The 16,406-nt window shown below is 42.2% G+C and overlaps 1 protein-coding gene across 3 annotated transcripts in view; it reads left to right on the forward strand.

Annotated features, from left to right (window-relative positions):
- LOC137780130 (equilibrative nucleoside transporter 1-like) overlaps positions 1-15,308 on the forward strand; it is a 30,088-nt gene extending 14,780 nt beyond the window's left edge. For 2 of the 3 annotated variants that reach the window (XM_068568488.1, XM_068568489.1), the window contains exons 2-13: positions 5,985-6,075; positions 6,292-6,373; positions 7,352-7,533; positions 8,374-8,513; positions 9,282-9,416; positions 9,904-10,001; positions 10,358-10,439; positions 11,034-11,119; positions 11,347-11,455; positions 12,285-12,370; positions 13,300-13,499; positions 13,795-15,308. In XM_068568488.1, coding sequence (XP_068424589.1) covers positions 6,047-6,075; positions 6,292-6,373; positions 7,352-7,533; positions 8,374-8,513; positions 9,282-9,416; positions 9,904-10,001; positions 10,358-10,439; positions 11,034-11,119; positions 11,347-11,455; positions 12,285-12,370; positions 13,300-13,499; positions 13,795-13,906 — 1,341 coding nt within the window. In that variant the 5' untranslated portion in view covers positions 5,985-6,046 and the 3' untranslated portion in view covers positions 13,907-15,308. Of the gene's footprint in view, positions 1-5,366; positions 5,458-5,984; positions 6,076-6,291; positions 6,374-7,351; positions 7,534-8,373; positions 8,514-9,281; positions 9,417-9,903; positions 10,002-10,357; positions 10,440-11,033; positions 11,120-11,346; positions 11,456-12,284; positions 12,371-13,299; positions 13,500-13,794 lie in introns of those variants that run through there. The other variant, XM_068568487.1, reaches the window with a different exon arrangement.
- Positions 15,309-16,406: the final 1,098 nt, after the last annotated feature.

Genomic DNA, 16,406 nt, shown 5'->3' on the forward strand with positions numbered 1-16,406 from the left:
GACAGGCAGTCAGCAGTACTGTCCTTGAAAGAGGAGCAGGAGGAAACGCAGTGTGAAATGAGAATCGAGGCTGTAAAAGGCAATGTGCTGCAACGCAACTGTAAGGTATTCTTGGATGTTCGCAGGCTGTTGAGCAAGCTGCGTTTTATGTTCGAGTGTGAGTGTGTGTGTGTTCATTCTAGCAACGGTTTGAATTTGGAAGCTCGGTCGGTGTGGTGGAAATAGAGAGTCTTCTATTAAACACTTACAATAATTCAGTGGAGCGGTCAGAGCTCCAATATATTTCAATATATTGGAGCAATATATTATTATAGCAATATATTTCGTTCAATGTGCTTCTCACAAACAGAACTGCTTCTTGTAGCCGCACATTATCTCGTCCCTCTCAGGCGTCCCTTTTCGGATGGTGCTAAGGTGTCGAGGCTGATTGTTGATGTCTGTTTGTTTATGCTTCAGGGAGAAAAGGCGTCGGCCGAGATAACGAAGCTCGTCGGACAGACGCTACCTTTGCTTGGTGTCGAGTTCCGCTTTTGCAACGTTGGCATGCACACAATGTTCCAGAGTTAATTTATCGAAACATTAACACATACTACCCAAAATGCTTTACACATGCACATCATCAATTGACGAGGTGGAATGAGTGCCATGGTGGAGATCTGTGTTCCTACGCTGTTACTGATGTGGCGTCATCTTTGCACATCTGAATTTACCTGATTATTCCTCCTGCCACAGTTCTGTATGATAGCCATCATCATGAGACATCATTCTCTCTCTCCCCGGCCACACCAAATGAGTGAGGTAATTGGGTACGTAGCTGTGCTCATTGGTTGCTTGGCCCGCTACTCGGGTGGATGTGGACGGCGCTCTCACCCGATCTTGTGCTCCAAACGGCGTTTTTCTGCCACTAATGATACATTTTCTACAACATTCTTGGGCAAAAACCTTGAACCCTCTTGTGCATTATGCTGAATAAATACAATTGCATTGTCCCTCTTTGACTACGTGATGTCGACCGTGAGCTAATTTAGCCTAACAGTGGAAGAGAGCGCATGGCCTATTATCTGTGCCCATCCATGTATCTGTTTTGTGAACTGCATCAAGCGTGAGTCCCAACACTTGTGCTCTGCAGGGGTTGGCAACGTCTGCAATACTTTAAAATCATATGTGAGAGATATTTCTTGAGGCACACCCAGCACAAGTGTTGTGAGCTGAAAATAGAAACCTGAAAAAGCCGCTTGCTTTATTCCCTGTTAATATGGAATCAGAAGACGGGGTGAGAAGCGGGCTTGCAGGAAGTTGTCAGAAAGGGTGCCAACGACTTTGTAGGTGTTAAAATAAATAAACTGAAAATAAACTGAATTGAATTACAAGCTTCCGTAAAAGCCACAAATAAAATTCTGCAGCTTGAACAGAGAAGTGTGACGCAACTTCACCGTCGTGTCCGGCGAGCAGGGTTGACGGCCGTCCACAAGCGGTTCTAAATCGGCGTCTGTCGGGGTCTGTGAGGTCAGTATGCAGTGTAGTGAATCAGCCTGCATGTGACCGTATGTATGCATGTGGTGACTGTTGTGAGCCAAGATCAGTTGTTTGTAGCGCTACCATGTGACACTAAAGGCCCCTACTGCTTGAGGGAGAAAGGTGTAGGATGAGATAACAGCGAGTCAGACAGAGGGTACATTTGTTTGGAGTCGAGTACCGCTTTGGTGACGTCTGCATGCACACAATATTAGTCAGGTGATACAAGTTGCATGTAAAAGAACCTGCTGATGCTTTACCACAACAGTCTGGTACTAATGTTGATATAGGAAACATCTGTGAACGGTTTTACGAGTAAGTTGTGCAAAGCAAGCGAGAGTTAAGTCTGGCTAATTCTGATCCAAGACCTGAAGTGAAGAGGACACGGTACAGAATCTTTAAGTTTTGGTGTTAAGCGACCGACTGTGAATATACAACGAATATGTTGAAGAGATGTTCAAGAAAATGTAAAGACTTAATACTTAGCAGCTACTGAAATTTAATTTGGGGTTTCTTGTCCTCAGTTTTCTCTTCTTTTTTTTTCAGCAACTAATCGCGTTCAGGTTGTATCCCATTTGTGCCATAATCTCTAATTCGATTGCTAGAATGGAAACCAGCAGATCTTTACATCCCGAGTAACTCTGGCATTGGTGGTATTTAAGCTATGCTGCATTCTATTTCGTGAAATTACATCTTTTATAATTTGGATTTAGGGAATTTCTCTGACACCAACAATGGCATCCATTGGCATGAGGCTGTCATGCCTTTTGCTAATTTTCACCATTCATGTGCAAATAAATGCATTCCCCCGTTTATCCATTTACCCTGGTTGAATCCCACAATGACATTCCAGTCTAATACTGGGCAGGAACATTATGACTTTGATAAGAGTGTTCCCCATCTATGCGCTCTGGGAAAGGGGTAATTCTTCCATCGGCTCATCATACGACCATCATCAAACTATTCTGTGTGTCAGCCTGGGAATGAAGGCTAGTTAGAGAGGTACGCTGGTAAGGCAAGAAAAACGCCCTCTTGTCCTTTTCGTTTAATGTATACTGTAGGTCACACTCACATTTTGTTACTGTTGGCCTGGTAAAAATGGCAGATATTTTTCATAATTTCATTTGTCAATATAGACATGGGTCTGTGTTTTTAGACGGGTCAGGTGGGTTGGCAACATCGATGCCGACTCTGTACTAAAAATGGTAAACCCAGGTTGTGCCCGAGCAGATCTTTGGTGTCCAATTTTTTTTTTTTTATTAACATAGAATGAAACGTAAACCTGATAACGATAAAACATGCCAACTCCTTTTGAATTGTAATACTTAGAGTATTGTGTCATGGCTTCAGGTAACGCATGCAATGGGTGGACCATCAGCAGATGCTTGTGGAAATCTTGCTGTCTCGTAAAGAAGACTGATCCCGGAAATGTACATTTAGCAAATGTATATAAGTGATTAGGTTTTTAAGTTCGCGTCATTAATATTTTGCACACAATTGAGTGACCATGGCAATCGGGACTAGTCTGAACTGGCCCTCTTTGGCATGGTTTTGAACCATATGTTTTCCCTTGACATTATAGGAGGAAACAATAAATGTCTGCCTGGTAAATCTTTCTCCACTGGAGAGCTGATTGTTGAAGTTGGACGTCGTTAAGAGGCCAGCTCGGTAAAGTGTCAGGCTGATGCCAAACTGGAGTGTTGTACCACTCTGCAGAATGCAAAGTGTGTGTGTGTGTGTGTGTGTGTGTGTGTGTGTGGTGGGCAACCTTTCAACACCAGGAAACTCCTGCCAGCTGGCTCGTTTTGATGACATGTCAGGTTGACCGATGCATACTTTACAGAAATCTGGGCCATGGCGGAGCCAGTGTGTTTAAAACTGTGACTCGTAGTGGTGTTTGTAATACAACTGGCTGTGATGAAGTTAGGACGATGCTGTTGGAACCAGAGGGAGAGGAAAAAGAGACGAAGAAGTCTACATCTGCAATTTGGCTATTTGTTTCCAAAAAGGCTTTTTTAAAACTCACTAAGGCATTGTTGAGGCTTAAATATATACTGACCGTTTCTTTGGCTTAGAGTCAAGTTAAGTTTTTCTTTCTGGTGATAAAACCACCAAATGAATCCCTGATACTTGGTTTTTAACATCGATATTGACTTTTTGACATTTAAATTAAAAAAATTGTATATGATCTTGACCACTATTTTTTTTAAAGTACAGGACGCTGTCTATAAATTACTTTAAACATATATTTATTATTTTTGTGTTGGAATGTCTTGTTGCCGTTTGGCAAAAATGTGTAAACCCAACCATAGTATGATAAAATACTATAGTTGTATCTATCATATTCTATCACCAAGAGTTAACCTCGCCGAGGCCCTGAACCAAGGTCAGGTTAACCTTGCACAGTGAATGCCTGAGCTTGTGATACATTTCCTTTCACGTTTAACAAATCCAGTCCATCTGTTGTACGTTAGTCCCATCTCTAACTGACCATTACAGACTTTCAACAGACTTACAACTAGTAACTGATACTGATACAATCAGTATCAGTTAAATGCATGATACTGGGCTACACTGTGTGTGTGTGTGTGTGTGTGTGTGTGTGTGTGTGTGTGTGTGTGGCTCCCATCACACACAGGAGAGCACTCTGTCCTAACTCATGACCAGCCAGATCAAACATGGGACTCATCATGTGACGTCTGTCAGCAACACAAAGCTGGTCAGTGCTCTTTGGGAATGCGGCCAACAACAGTGTGTTGAACTGTATATCTGTCTGTCTGTATGTTAGTTAGTTAGTTAGTTTTCTGTTGCCATCCATCACTTAACAGTGATTGATGCAATTGTTTGTAATGTATTAAGTGCTCTCAACCGATGCCCTGCAAAAAGTGGTCTTAAAAAGGTCTTTAAAGTCATTACATTTGCATTTAAAAAAGTGCAGACACCCTGGGGCGATCAATTGGTGCATTTCATCGAGCGCTCTTAAGTTTTTAAAGTGCTCATGATTAATGCATACAAAAAAACAACATAACTTTGCCTTGTGTTGTTTAGCTTGATTCGATGCCAAATTGCTGTGTTTTTTTTTGTTGAGGAGGAAGTGTCTTGAAGAAAAGTGGTTCTGTTTGGAGAAGGTGTCACGCAGCTATCCGAGCACATGTCTTCCATCATGTCCAGGGGAGAAGGTGCTAGGACAAAGGGGCAGCGATGGTGTCTGATGAGTTAAAGGTGGAGATAAAAGCAGAACAAAAGAAAAGAGGAATGATGGGAGGTAAAAAGCCAGGGGAGCAACAGATGTGAAAATAACGATAGAAGTGCAGAAGAGGAACAGCGGATAAATGAATTTGCAGTCAAGAAATGTAGAGTGAAATTGAGAACAGTTGGGTGTTTTAGATTAAAAAAATAGGCAGCAGGACAGATTGGATTGTAAAAGACAAGACACTGGAGAACATTGCGCAACGCCATAGTAAAACAAATCTAAATTTTTCAACTGTTACATGTGCTTTCCTCCCCAATCCCTTGAAACTGGCATGATTTCAGGAATCTTGCACTATTTTCTTGAGGGCTCTAAATCTAGAAGTTGGCGTCTATTTGCCAAAGAGCCTGACACTTGGAATGTAAAAGTATGTTGGAGATAATATGAAATGAGATAATGCTTTTATTAATCACACAGTGGGGAAATGTACAGGATTGCGGCAGCAAAAGAGGCGAAATGCACATTAGAGACAGAGTACAATAAATGTTGGAAGAGTTTAGGAGAAGAGGACTTTGAGGTGAAGAGGGAGGGATGCTGCAAAGAGGGGTAGGTCCATTGGACGGCCGATGGCAGGGTGTCAACCTACTAAACCTCTGCATGGTATAAATGAAGCATGCAGAGCTTGTTCGGCCCTTGCTTTAGTGGTGCATCTGGCCAGAGAAGAGGAGTCTGTTGTTGCTGATTTAACTGCTGTAAGTACATTTATAAAAGGTGGTTTTCTTGAAAAGTGAATGTGGGCAGACGTTGGTCATCTTGGCGTCTGCATTTATTTTGTGCGTTGTCGCACTTATATGAGGAATGCTATGTGAGGTGAAGTGTTTCTGCACTATGTGTCTCGTGAGTTTCACGACTGTTATGCAACTTTACCACGAAGTGGCAAGATCCGTTTTGTATTTTGTTTGCCTGAGCGTTTAACCACGCGTCGCTCTTGCGGCTGTTTTGTCTCAGACGTCGACACAAAAAGTAGGAAGAGGTTTTTCTACCACTTGAATTGGTTAATTGTATTTTTTTTTTTTTTTACTGCTTCAAGTACAATTTTGCAACCCAATTATTTCATTGCTGTGTTGGCCACATGTTGTCTGGCTCGTTAAAAAGCTGAATCCGGAAAGGAGAGACCTGTGGTTGCTGCCGATTTTAACAAAAACAAAAAACCTAGATGACGCCAAGCTCGACATGTTGACCGCGTTGAAAGCATGACTTTGTTATCTATGTATTTCAGACCCGGAGCCACCCTGATCAGACCCTGACTGAGCACCAGCCTCTCACTGCTTAACAAGAAACATGACGGCCGTCAACTCACCACGGGACAAGTAAGAGAAACTCTTTGAAGGGAAACTCTGTCTCTGTTCACGTCCATCAGGGACTCATCAATGTCAGTCTGCTGCCTTCACTTTCTGTGTTGGTCGCAGTATGTGGAACAAAACATTTGGATGAGACTCAGTTAATATCTATTTTGTTGATGGGCAGTTGCATTGCTTCACTGATACTTACTTTCATTGTGTACTTCCTTTTCTTCACTCTCTCAGATACAATGCGGTGTGGATCATTTTCTTCATCCTGGGCTTGGGAACCCTCTTACCTTGGAATTTCTTCATGACGGCGACAATGGTAAAGAAACATTTTGGGGCATTTTTGTTCTTCATGTTTGCATCCAAACAGACGGATGGGTGTGAAAGGAAGAGCCCGGTTGGTGGCCGTGTGGCTGGTCATTAGTCAGTTTAAAGGTTGGGCTCCACTTAGAAGAAGGTCTCCTAACTTTAAGGAAACAAACATTTCTTGTTTACTTTTCCTTCTCAAAACACCTGGTTTCACTCAGGATGGCTGCGCTGACTGCAGCCAGGTGGATTTACATGGCAGGAGCACGGCCTCTCTAACCCCCGGCTATTGTTTTTGAGCTTAACTTCTTAAAATGTGGAATGTTAGGTCCTTGTCCTGGAGGAGGTAATTGGGATCCACCCTCAGGGTGCTCAAAAAGCTTACTACTAGTACTACTTGTTTGTTTTGTTGAAGGAAAGTTGGAATAGCACTTTGATAATACATCATACTACATAGTATACACACTATGAGTATACTGCAACAATCGTTAAATGCAAAAGCTTTTCAGGTTTGCTTGAAATGCATCACATTTGCATTTGGAGACATTATTCAGTCAATTCAGCCAATATTGGGTTCTGCAACTTGAGTGTGTGTTTAATTGATTTAGTTATTTAGTTCATTAATGAATTTATTCTTCTTCTTTAAAGAAAACATTCATCTAAGTTGACAGTTAATACATTACACTCCTGAAGGTTAGAACTTTTAGTTGTTTTGGAGAGGCGTTGATTCAAAGACTGAATTGTCTGACGTTTTCTTAGTGTTTCTCTCAGTAATGACATTTTGTGGAACTGTAATTGGGAGATTGCTTTAGTTTCCTGCACTTTTGAGAACATAAAGTTCTCTGTTGTGACGCGACCGTCATATGACTGGTGTGCAGAGACGTAAGAAACTTGTGACTCCATACATAATTCGTTATTATTCCCTGCTGTTGAGTTGCACGAGCTGACAACCATCGTGATAACCGCACATTCCTCCATCCTTTTTCCGTAGTACTTCACAAGTAGGCTGAAGGACTCATCCACCGACCAGTCCTCCCCTCTGCCGGCCAACGAGACCTCGGACGGCGGAGACACTCGCACCGTGCTGGAGTCAAAGTTTAACAACGTGATGACGCTGTGCGCCATGGTGCCGCTGCTCATCTTCACCTGCCTCAACTCCTTCATTCACCAGAGGTATCCACCCTGCTCCACGTAGACTTCTGTAACTCACAGTCCCGTATCGACGTACACTTCCTCGAGGTGAACCCTTGAGGACGACATGTACAATTTGGGAACAGAAAAGATTCATGCAAATTCTTTACCTTTTTTTAACTTTTCCCGCTCTTTGTGACTCCTCCTGCTTATCGGTAGACCCTTGGTCACCACATGCCACCATACATGTATGTAACATGACGCTGTTCTGAGAATGCATGTCTGGATGCCTGCGCTGCATGTTTTCTTTAATAAAGTGAGATTGAGCGAGATCTTAGGAGGACGCTGACCACGGCTGACCATGCCCCAACACAAACACACCCAGGAATGCTATTTATGTTCTCTACTTCCCCCTCATCTTCATCTTCTTCACGCCTCCTTTCTCTTTTTCTTCTGCTGTCCCTTTTTTTTCGCCCTCCTTTTTAAAATGTTTTTTTTTTCCCCTCATGAACAAAGAGCTGCTTATTCTAAAATTACAACCCCACTTTTAACGTTCCTAAACTCTCAGAAAGGACCTCCGCTTCCTCAGAAGAGCAATGACCCTCCTTTCCAATGTTATCGGAAAATGTTAGTTTCTACGAATGGTCAACAATGAATTATAAACAACTCGTCCATTTTATATTCTCACGCTGCCTCTTTTCTTTTTTTCTTTTACACTTTTCCATTAATAAATGGGATTCATCCAACTTTTTTTTTAATTTACCTTATTTATTTTTAAACTGCCAAAATGGACATGGCTAATGTCCTTGGTTGGTAGTAGTGTTCAAACAGACGTGATATGTAGTTTAAAAGTATTCCTCTCTACGTTGCTTTCACCCTCAGGATTCCCCAGAAGATTCGGATCATCGGCAGCCTGGCGGTCATCCTGGTGGTTTTCCTGTTGACGGCGGTGTTCGTCAAGGTGGACGTGGCTCCACTGCCCTTTTTCACCATCACCATGATCAAAATTATCTGCATCAATTGTGAGTTTTCCTCAACGCACAAACCATCATCATTCAAACCTTTTATCAAAGTAATCAGCACAACAAAATAAAAGGAATGCAGTGAACTGGACATCATAACCGTCACAAAGGAAGCGTTTGTTGCAGGACTGTTAATAATCTTAATCTCATTTCCACGTCGAACTCGTGCACATGATTATTTCCATGTGTCGTGTCTTTGATCAACGTCATCTGCATTCATGTTGGGAAAATCCCTTTCATATCGGTTCCCACACACACATATACACATATTATCTCATACCACACTGAGCTTCAGGACAGAGTCTGTGATCTCACGACATTTGTTTATTTAAAATGAGTCGCTGAGCAGCGGGGATAAGCTCACCCCCCTGTTTATCCCCGTTGGGCCAGTCCTGACCCCGAGGTCTTCATGAGGAACAGCCCATCTTGTTTGAGTTGGAGGGGAAGAAGTTGTTGCCTTTTTTCAAGCTTTGATATCAACGTGGGCACATTCTTCTTGGTGGAAACACGTTACAAGATCTCTGCAACTAATTAGTTGGGATCAATCGGTGTGATGTTGGCAGAAGCCTACGAAAGAGGAGGGAACGAAAACGGTTGTATAACAGTGACGTAAAACAAATATTTCAGAAAGGATGTCGTCTTCCTGTTTGTGACAGCAGTAAAATAAATAAATGTATGGGCCTCTTGTCTGTCGCTGTGGGTCAATGTGTTTGTTGTGTTTGTCGCTGTAAATCTTCAATGTTACAGTGACGTTTGTCTTGTTCTCAGCGTTCGGGGCGATTCTTCAGGGCAGCCTCTTCGGCCTGGCGGGAATACTGCCGGCCTCCTACACCACTCCCATCATGAGCGGACAGGGGCTGGCCGGCACCTTCGCCGCTTTCTCCATGATCTGCGCCCTGACCAGTATGTCTCTCACACCGAGACGCCGTCAATACAAATATGACTTTCCACATCTTGCACGACTCGCACGTCTTGCCAAGTTTTTCTCTGCTTTTTAAGTGAAAGTTTGAGACGCATCCACACCCAAATATTGTGTTAACAGATACATTTTGCTTTGGTGCACATGCAAAATGTTAAGTGATTATCACACTCCTTGACAGAATTAATAAAAACAAATTCTCAGCTCCTCATTTTTGTGGATTTGTCTTTTTTTCAACCACACACAAAGTACAGTTGGGTTTTAAAATATTTGGGGTAAAACAAGCATTTTAATGACGTCACTGGGTGTTTTTTCTTCATTGTTGCGTTTAATGACAATAATTAGTTTCAGCCGTTGTATAATCCAATAGATGGAATATGAAAAGAGGAATACGTCGACTACGGAAAATATTTGCGCTAAATCAGTACTGGCATGAAGAAAAGCACGAATGATTGTTGTGTTTGTCTGCAGCTGGATCGGCCCTGCAGGACAGCGCTTTTGGTTACTTCATCACCGCCTGTGTTGTCATTCTGCTGGCCATAATGGCCTACATCGTGCTGCCCCGGATGGTAAGACCTCCTCCTCTGTGAAACCGGGTTTCATTTACAGTGTTAAATTCTTTCTAGTTCTTTTTCTTATCATGAGGTTTTTGTTTTAAACCGCTTTAATTAAGTTGTTGTGCCCATTTTGCTCTGATTGACCTTGTACCGTTTTGGAAAGTAACTACTTGGCATCTGTTTAGATTAAAGATGCATTAAATTGCATCTTTAAAAACACTAAATGTCGAAACTCCAATCCGTGTGGAGGTGATGGCTAACATCTGTCTGTGAGGATTTGACCACAATGAGCTCGCTTGCGCCCTTTTATCTTTGCTCTATTGGTTCAGTGGAACCGCCTCACTGTGGTTGTTGATTTTTCCTAACAGGAGTTTTTCCAGTACTACATGGAAAGTAATGGAGCCAGCCCCTCTGCTGACGAGGAGAACAATATGGATTTACTCAAAAAAGGTGCATAGTATGTCCAGGAATACATTATATTATGAAACGCAGGTTAATTTAATAACGCCATGTTTATGTTATGGCCATTTCTGAACAAATATAGTTTTTTCTCTCAGCCGATAAGATTATAATCTACTGAATGTTATCAGGTTTTCGATCGATAGTTATCTTTAGCTGGAGAGTTTGATATCCATAGGAAGCTCCAACAGAGTCAGATTACAATGTCTCTGCAGAAAATAAGCAGGAGTTTTATTCACGGGGGTGAAAAATAAATCCTAATATAACAAGTCACTTTGTTCCAGACGTACTATTTGAATCTTTTTTGATCGATTTGTAGCCTTAGTGTCTCCTTTACACCCAAAGGTTTGCTCTCTTTACCACACACTGAAAAAGGAAGCCAAAACCCACTGAAAGTGTTTGTTTCAGTTTGTGTTTTGACGGCAACTCGACCAGCGTGAGTCTGCTGTTAATCACAAGTGTGTGTGTGTGAGAGAATGTAATGGGAACCCTACGCTGCAAAACAATAGACGTATTTTGTGTACAACCATTTAAATGTGTCACTTGACCAGTGCAGTGATGGAGACGGGTTTGTTTGTGTCTCAGAAAGCCCAGCAGAGAAGCGACCCGTGGTGAGTCTGGTGGAGGACGAGGCCAAACCCACCGTGTCCGTGTTAAACATCTTCAAACAGGTGAAAGGACCTTTTAACAAAGCAGATTTAATAAATGCCAAAAAGCATCATAGATACTGTTTGTCTGCTGTGACACGTTATTATCCCCTCTGGCTCTTTGACTGGACAGTAACAAGTGCGGCTGTCACTTGGCGTCACCAGTTGGATAGAACCAGCTTCAATCTGATGACCTCCTCCCGTACGACGGAGTTACTTGATCCTGATTCTGTTCGTCTTGTGCTCTTCAGATCTGGGTGATGGCTCTGTCCGTGTGCTTCATCTTCACCGTCACCATCGGAACATTCCCGGCCATCACGGTGGAGGTCCAGTCGACAGTAGCGAACGGGGGCAGCTGGGGTGAGTCTCTCGGTTTGGAGCGATCCACACAGAGCGACACTGCTGCAGCAGCCAGAGAGCATGTCGTCTGCACCATCTGACATTTGAGAGGGAGGACTAAACCTTTAATGTTTCCATCCAAGAAGCTGGGGAGACCTCAGACAGTGCGGGTGTTTAGTGCGGCACGATGCAACCTATGAGACTGGCATGTCTTTAATATTACATTCAAGATATTTTCATTGATATATGCATAATAAGTACAGGGAAAAGCTTATTCTGCTAGGTCCTCCTAACACAAAATTACAATAAACTTGAGGTAAAACATTTTTTTTTTAATTAAGAATACTAAATAACATTGCTATACATGCTAACAGTATAAGAACATGTATAAAATAATGCACAAAAAATGACAACAGTATTGCACAATTGGTTTCACTGAGTGTGTAAAGTGCACTATGCTTTGCTACAATAAGATCAAGTATGGTACTCATGGTACGGGAATGAAATACCTTCTTACCGCGTACATGCACTGCATTACACTCAACCGTTGCTGCCTATGCAGATATGTGTAGTTTATGTTGTAAATACAGCCTTTATTTACAAGAGCCTGTGAAAATACTAAATTGTCCACAGAAAGCTGGATTCACACGACCCGGAGTCACAGTGGGGAAAAAAAAAGGAACCACCAAAGTAGTTTGAGGCGTTTCTAAGTGATTTGATACTTTCTGGGCTCTGCGATTTCAAGCTTATCGTCTCCACAGAAGTTGAGGTTTTCCTTCAAGCAAAGACGTCTGTCTGCAGCATCTTTGTTGTTTATAACCGTTTTGTTTGTCTTTCTCCCTTTTCTCAGAAACGTACTTCATCCCCGTGTCTTGTTTCCTCCTCTTCAACTTGATGGACTGGGCTGGCAGGAGTCTGACGGCCGTCTGCATGTGGGTCAGTAACGACACTCAATCACAAGTAGCGCGGTTCACCGTCTTTTCTCATCTTCTCTGGAGGTTCGGGCTTCCTCTTTGAGTTCAGAGCTCAACTAGTTCCAAGCCTTGTTGGTGTCATGTGGACCGACAGCTAAAAACTACGACGACTTTGAAATACTGCTGAAGCATATGTACAATTGCACCAATTTGTAGTGATGCCAGCGACTAATACATCAACTTTATGACCTCACGCAGCCCCATCAACAAATGAATTGGGAAATAGCGCTCCAGTTTATAAACAGGTTTTGCCGTTCACGATGACCACATCAAAATATTTAGTGTGATCTGCTGTTTGCTGTTGGGTTGAATGGCGCTACGGACAACAGACGCACTTGTTGATACTTTATTGGGAGCTTTTCGCTGCATGAAGTATTTACACATGAATAAATCACCGAGCCATGAGAAGAAAAACATCAGGCACTCAGGGTTTTGGGATGAAAATAAAGGAGTTTTGTTCCGGGGAGGAGAGGGAGCTTCCTTTTCCAGCACAGATCTCTTAAAACTTTGTCCAGGAAATGTCACACTTGCAAACGAGTTTCATTTCCTGCGATCCAGAGGTAGTGATCCAATTGAATCTGTTAATTCTGTTGAGTACGGTTGGTTAGTTAACTCAGTCTGACCGGCACTGGAGTGCAGCTCATGAGGGACGACAACAGCAGTCAGCTGCCCGTGGACGATGTGTGTTTATTTAACGCTGATCAGAAGCCTGACCGTTTCCTCTGAGATGCCGTGTGACTCAGTCTTTTGCTCGCTTGTGTCTTTATACTACTTTTTCCCACGTTTCTCCACCTTTAGCACCCATAGCAATCTGAACATATGTATGTAAATTATGGGGAAAAGTGTTGCTGTCCCTGTGGTTGATGTTGCCGTGTTTCTCTCTCTCTTCAGCCGGGTAAAGACAGCATGTGGCTTCCGGTCATGGTGGGCCTGCGGGTGATCTTCATCCCCCTCTTCATGCTGTGTAACGTCCAGCCTCGTCACTACCTCCCCGTGCTGTTTGGCCACGACGCCTTGTACATCGTCTTCATGATCCTCTTCGCCTTGTCCAACGGATACCTGGCCAGTCTCTGCATGTGCTTCGGACCCAAGTAAGAAATACAAACATCCAGGCACATGTGCACATGCAACACCACCTCCAGTCAGTCTGAGTATTGGTTGAAAAGATTGAGATCGCTCTCTTGTACAGAGTGAGTTATAAGGCATATATGTAAAGATAAGCGTAAGAGCTTGTCTATGTTCTTTGTATGTTCGTAAAGAATTAGGCATGCTAGGCTAAGCTAACCACTTTGTGTGCATACTGACCAAGTTCTAAATCCCCAAGAACCCCATTGTGTTTAATGGTGACCCACTAATGAGTTTTGTCCCTCTGTTGTCTCCGTACAGGAAGGTCCCACCGCATGAGGCGGAGACGGCGGGGGCCATTATGGCCTTCTTCTTGTCCCTGGGCTTGGCGCTGGGCGCAGCGGTCTCCTTTGCTTTCCGGGCCATGATCTAAAACCTCCAGTAGACCTTTTTTCAGTAGATGTAGATTAGACCTCGCCACGATCAAACACTCTGCCTGTCTTTACCCGTCGACGCGCTCCAGCTGAGTGGAGACGGCACAGAAGACTAGAGGACCTCGGTCTTCTCAAGTGTACAGTAGAGACTCGTCGTATCCAGCCGTCAACAATATAAGCGGAAAACGTGTTACTGAATATTTAGTTCCTCCTCCAAACTCTGCAGCAGTGTTCAAACGCAATGCCATCCATCAAAAGGGGTTGTTTCTCTAAAATGATTTGAAGAGTTCAGAGCTCAACCAGACGAGCAAACACCAAATGTGTAGAGACATCAGTTGCGGTGGACGACGGCAGAGATTCAACCCACACGCCACGAATCTTGAGCTCAGACAGAGTGAACGCAGACGGACTGAACGCGTAGTAGTATCAGAGGGCCTCATTGATTAAATATTCTTGTGAACTTTTTTAAATGAGGCTCTTAGATTCCGGTGTTCGACTTGTCTACATCATGTAAACTGATCCTCCAAAAAAACAAATGTTTTTAATGACTTTGCTCTGGACTGTTGCAGCTTTTTAACTCTGATCAAGCCAAATACATGAAGACAACATGGGAAAATGATGAACTTTGAAGGGAGGTCACAGCCCTTTAAACTGCTTATATGCCATGTGTAAACCACTTTGTCTTGTAAACTCACTCATAATGAATCTAAATTCTCAAAGAATGTAAGGACTGAATCCTAAAGACGAGGTTTTAATGAATAATCTGCGCCACTAAAGTCGCACCAGCGTGGGTCTATTTGGTTTATCTAAAAAACAACACTGAAGTCACATTTTTTGTCTCTATTGTCAGCCTACTTGTTGAAGTTTTTTACCGTTACTGTGTCTTCCTGATCAATTTTGAAACGATGTTTTATTGAACGCAGCAAGAAACAAGAATATGCTGTCGTCTGTGACGTGAAATGTGTTGTTTGTCAATGATTAGGAGTCTCATTCTTGTGTTTTCTCAAGCCTGGGACATTTCTCATTGAAACACATTTTCATGGAAGATAAGTTTTGTATCAGAAGTAGATTTTAGTAATGTTTTTTTAAACTTTACCACTTGGCTCTAACCAAGATAGTTTTTGTTCTAAATGCAGAGGAAAGAAAAGGCCCTGGAGCCTGTCAGTGTTATATTTGTGGCCTTTTTTTGATGCTCTTCTTGTAAAGTCTGCTCTAGTTGTACACTATTAGTCATAATACCAGCTGTGTACATCCTAAATGCCCGTTTGTTTAAAAGCACAACGTTGGTCTGTTCTTCCGTACTGTGTTTTGGTCGGTTTGGGAGTCACGGACCATTTAAAATGTTCTTTATTTTGCAGCTTAAAAGATTTCCATTATAAAATAAAACTGTATTTTTAAGAATCTTGCTCCTCCTGTTGGTCTTTAATGGAAATGAACTGCTTGACATCTCAGCAGCTGAAGAAATGCAATTATTTATGAAACATCTGGACACAAACGGCTCTCTTGGTAATTCATGCACGCTGTATAAACGCTCTGTGTTTCCCTGCTGATAACAGCTGATTAGACAAATTCTGCATGTGAGTGAATAATGAAGTTAACTGTCCATAAACGCCTCAGCGTTCGCCCAGAAAAATCCAGCTTCTCTTGGCAACTTCTCGTTGACCTTTTTACAAAACAAGGCCACTGATTCAGTAACTCTGCTCAGAGCACCAGGGCAGCTTTCCAGTTATGCAGTTCTAAAACAAGAATTCAAAATTTGTGAAACAGACTAAATATTAGACGTAGATTTCCCACGACAGTTTTCTCCATTGCTCCTACCCAAGAAAATAGCACAAATTACTTATTGGGGCAATATTGTTACAAGTAACTAAGATGTGAAATAGTTTATTTTAGTATTGTGAAGAACTGGTTTAGACATGAAAAGAAACAAACAAATGTTCAAATTGCTTTTTTGGCTATTTGTTAATGTGTCTTTTCCCCAGAAATAATCCTAAAATAAGACAAATAGAGCCAAACGACTTGAATTGAGAATTTATTCTTAAGGTAAACATTTTATTCAAAAATAAATTACAGGAGATATCTTTAAAAAGGCAGACAAGACGCTCTCCGACCCACTCGTCACATTCAAAAGATTTTCCTATCAGAATCAAAATATTCACACCGTATGTTTCTATGAACATCCATCCTCATGAAAAGGATATAAACTAGTGTAATCTACAGCAGCAACTTATTCTTAAACAAGCAAGACCGTTAAGTTGATCAAGAAAACCGCCATTGTCAACTGATTCACTATAAAATGTATACAAAGTTTATTTAAATATTTAATCCAACAACATGCCCGATTTTATTTAACGTGATCACAGAAAGAGACTGTACAGTTTGAGACTGGCGCTTAAGGTGAGAAATAACGTGGATGGAATCAACGGAGAAAAGCTCAAACAGAGGAGAAGCTGTTGAACAAAGTGAGAAAAAAAAGGAGTCCGGGAACAAACTTGAGTG

The sequence above is a fragment of the Clinocottus analis genome, unplaced genomic scaffold (genome assembly GCF_023055335.1).
Source record: "Clinocottus analis isolate CAN_PGR_092001 unplaced genomic scaffold, fCliAna1.0.p SCAF_8, whole genome shotgun sequence".
Taxonomy (NCBI): Eukaryota; Metazoa; Chordata; class Actinopteri; order Perciformes; family Cottidae; genus Clinocottus; species Clinocottus analis.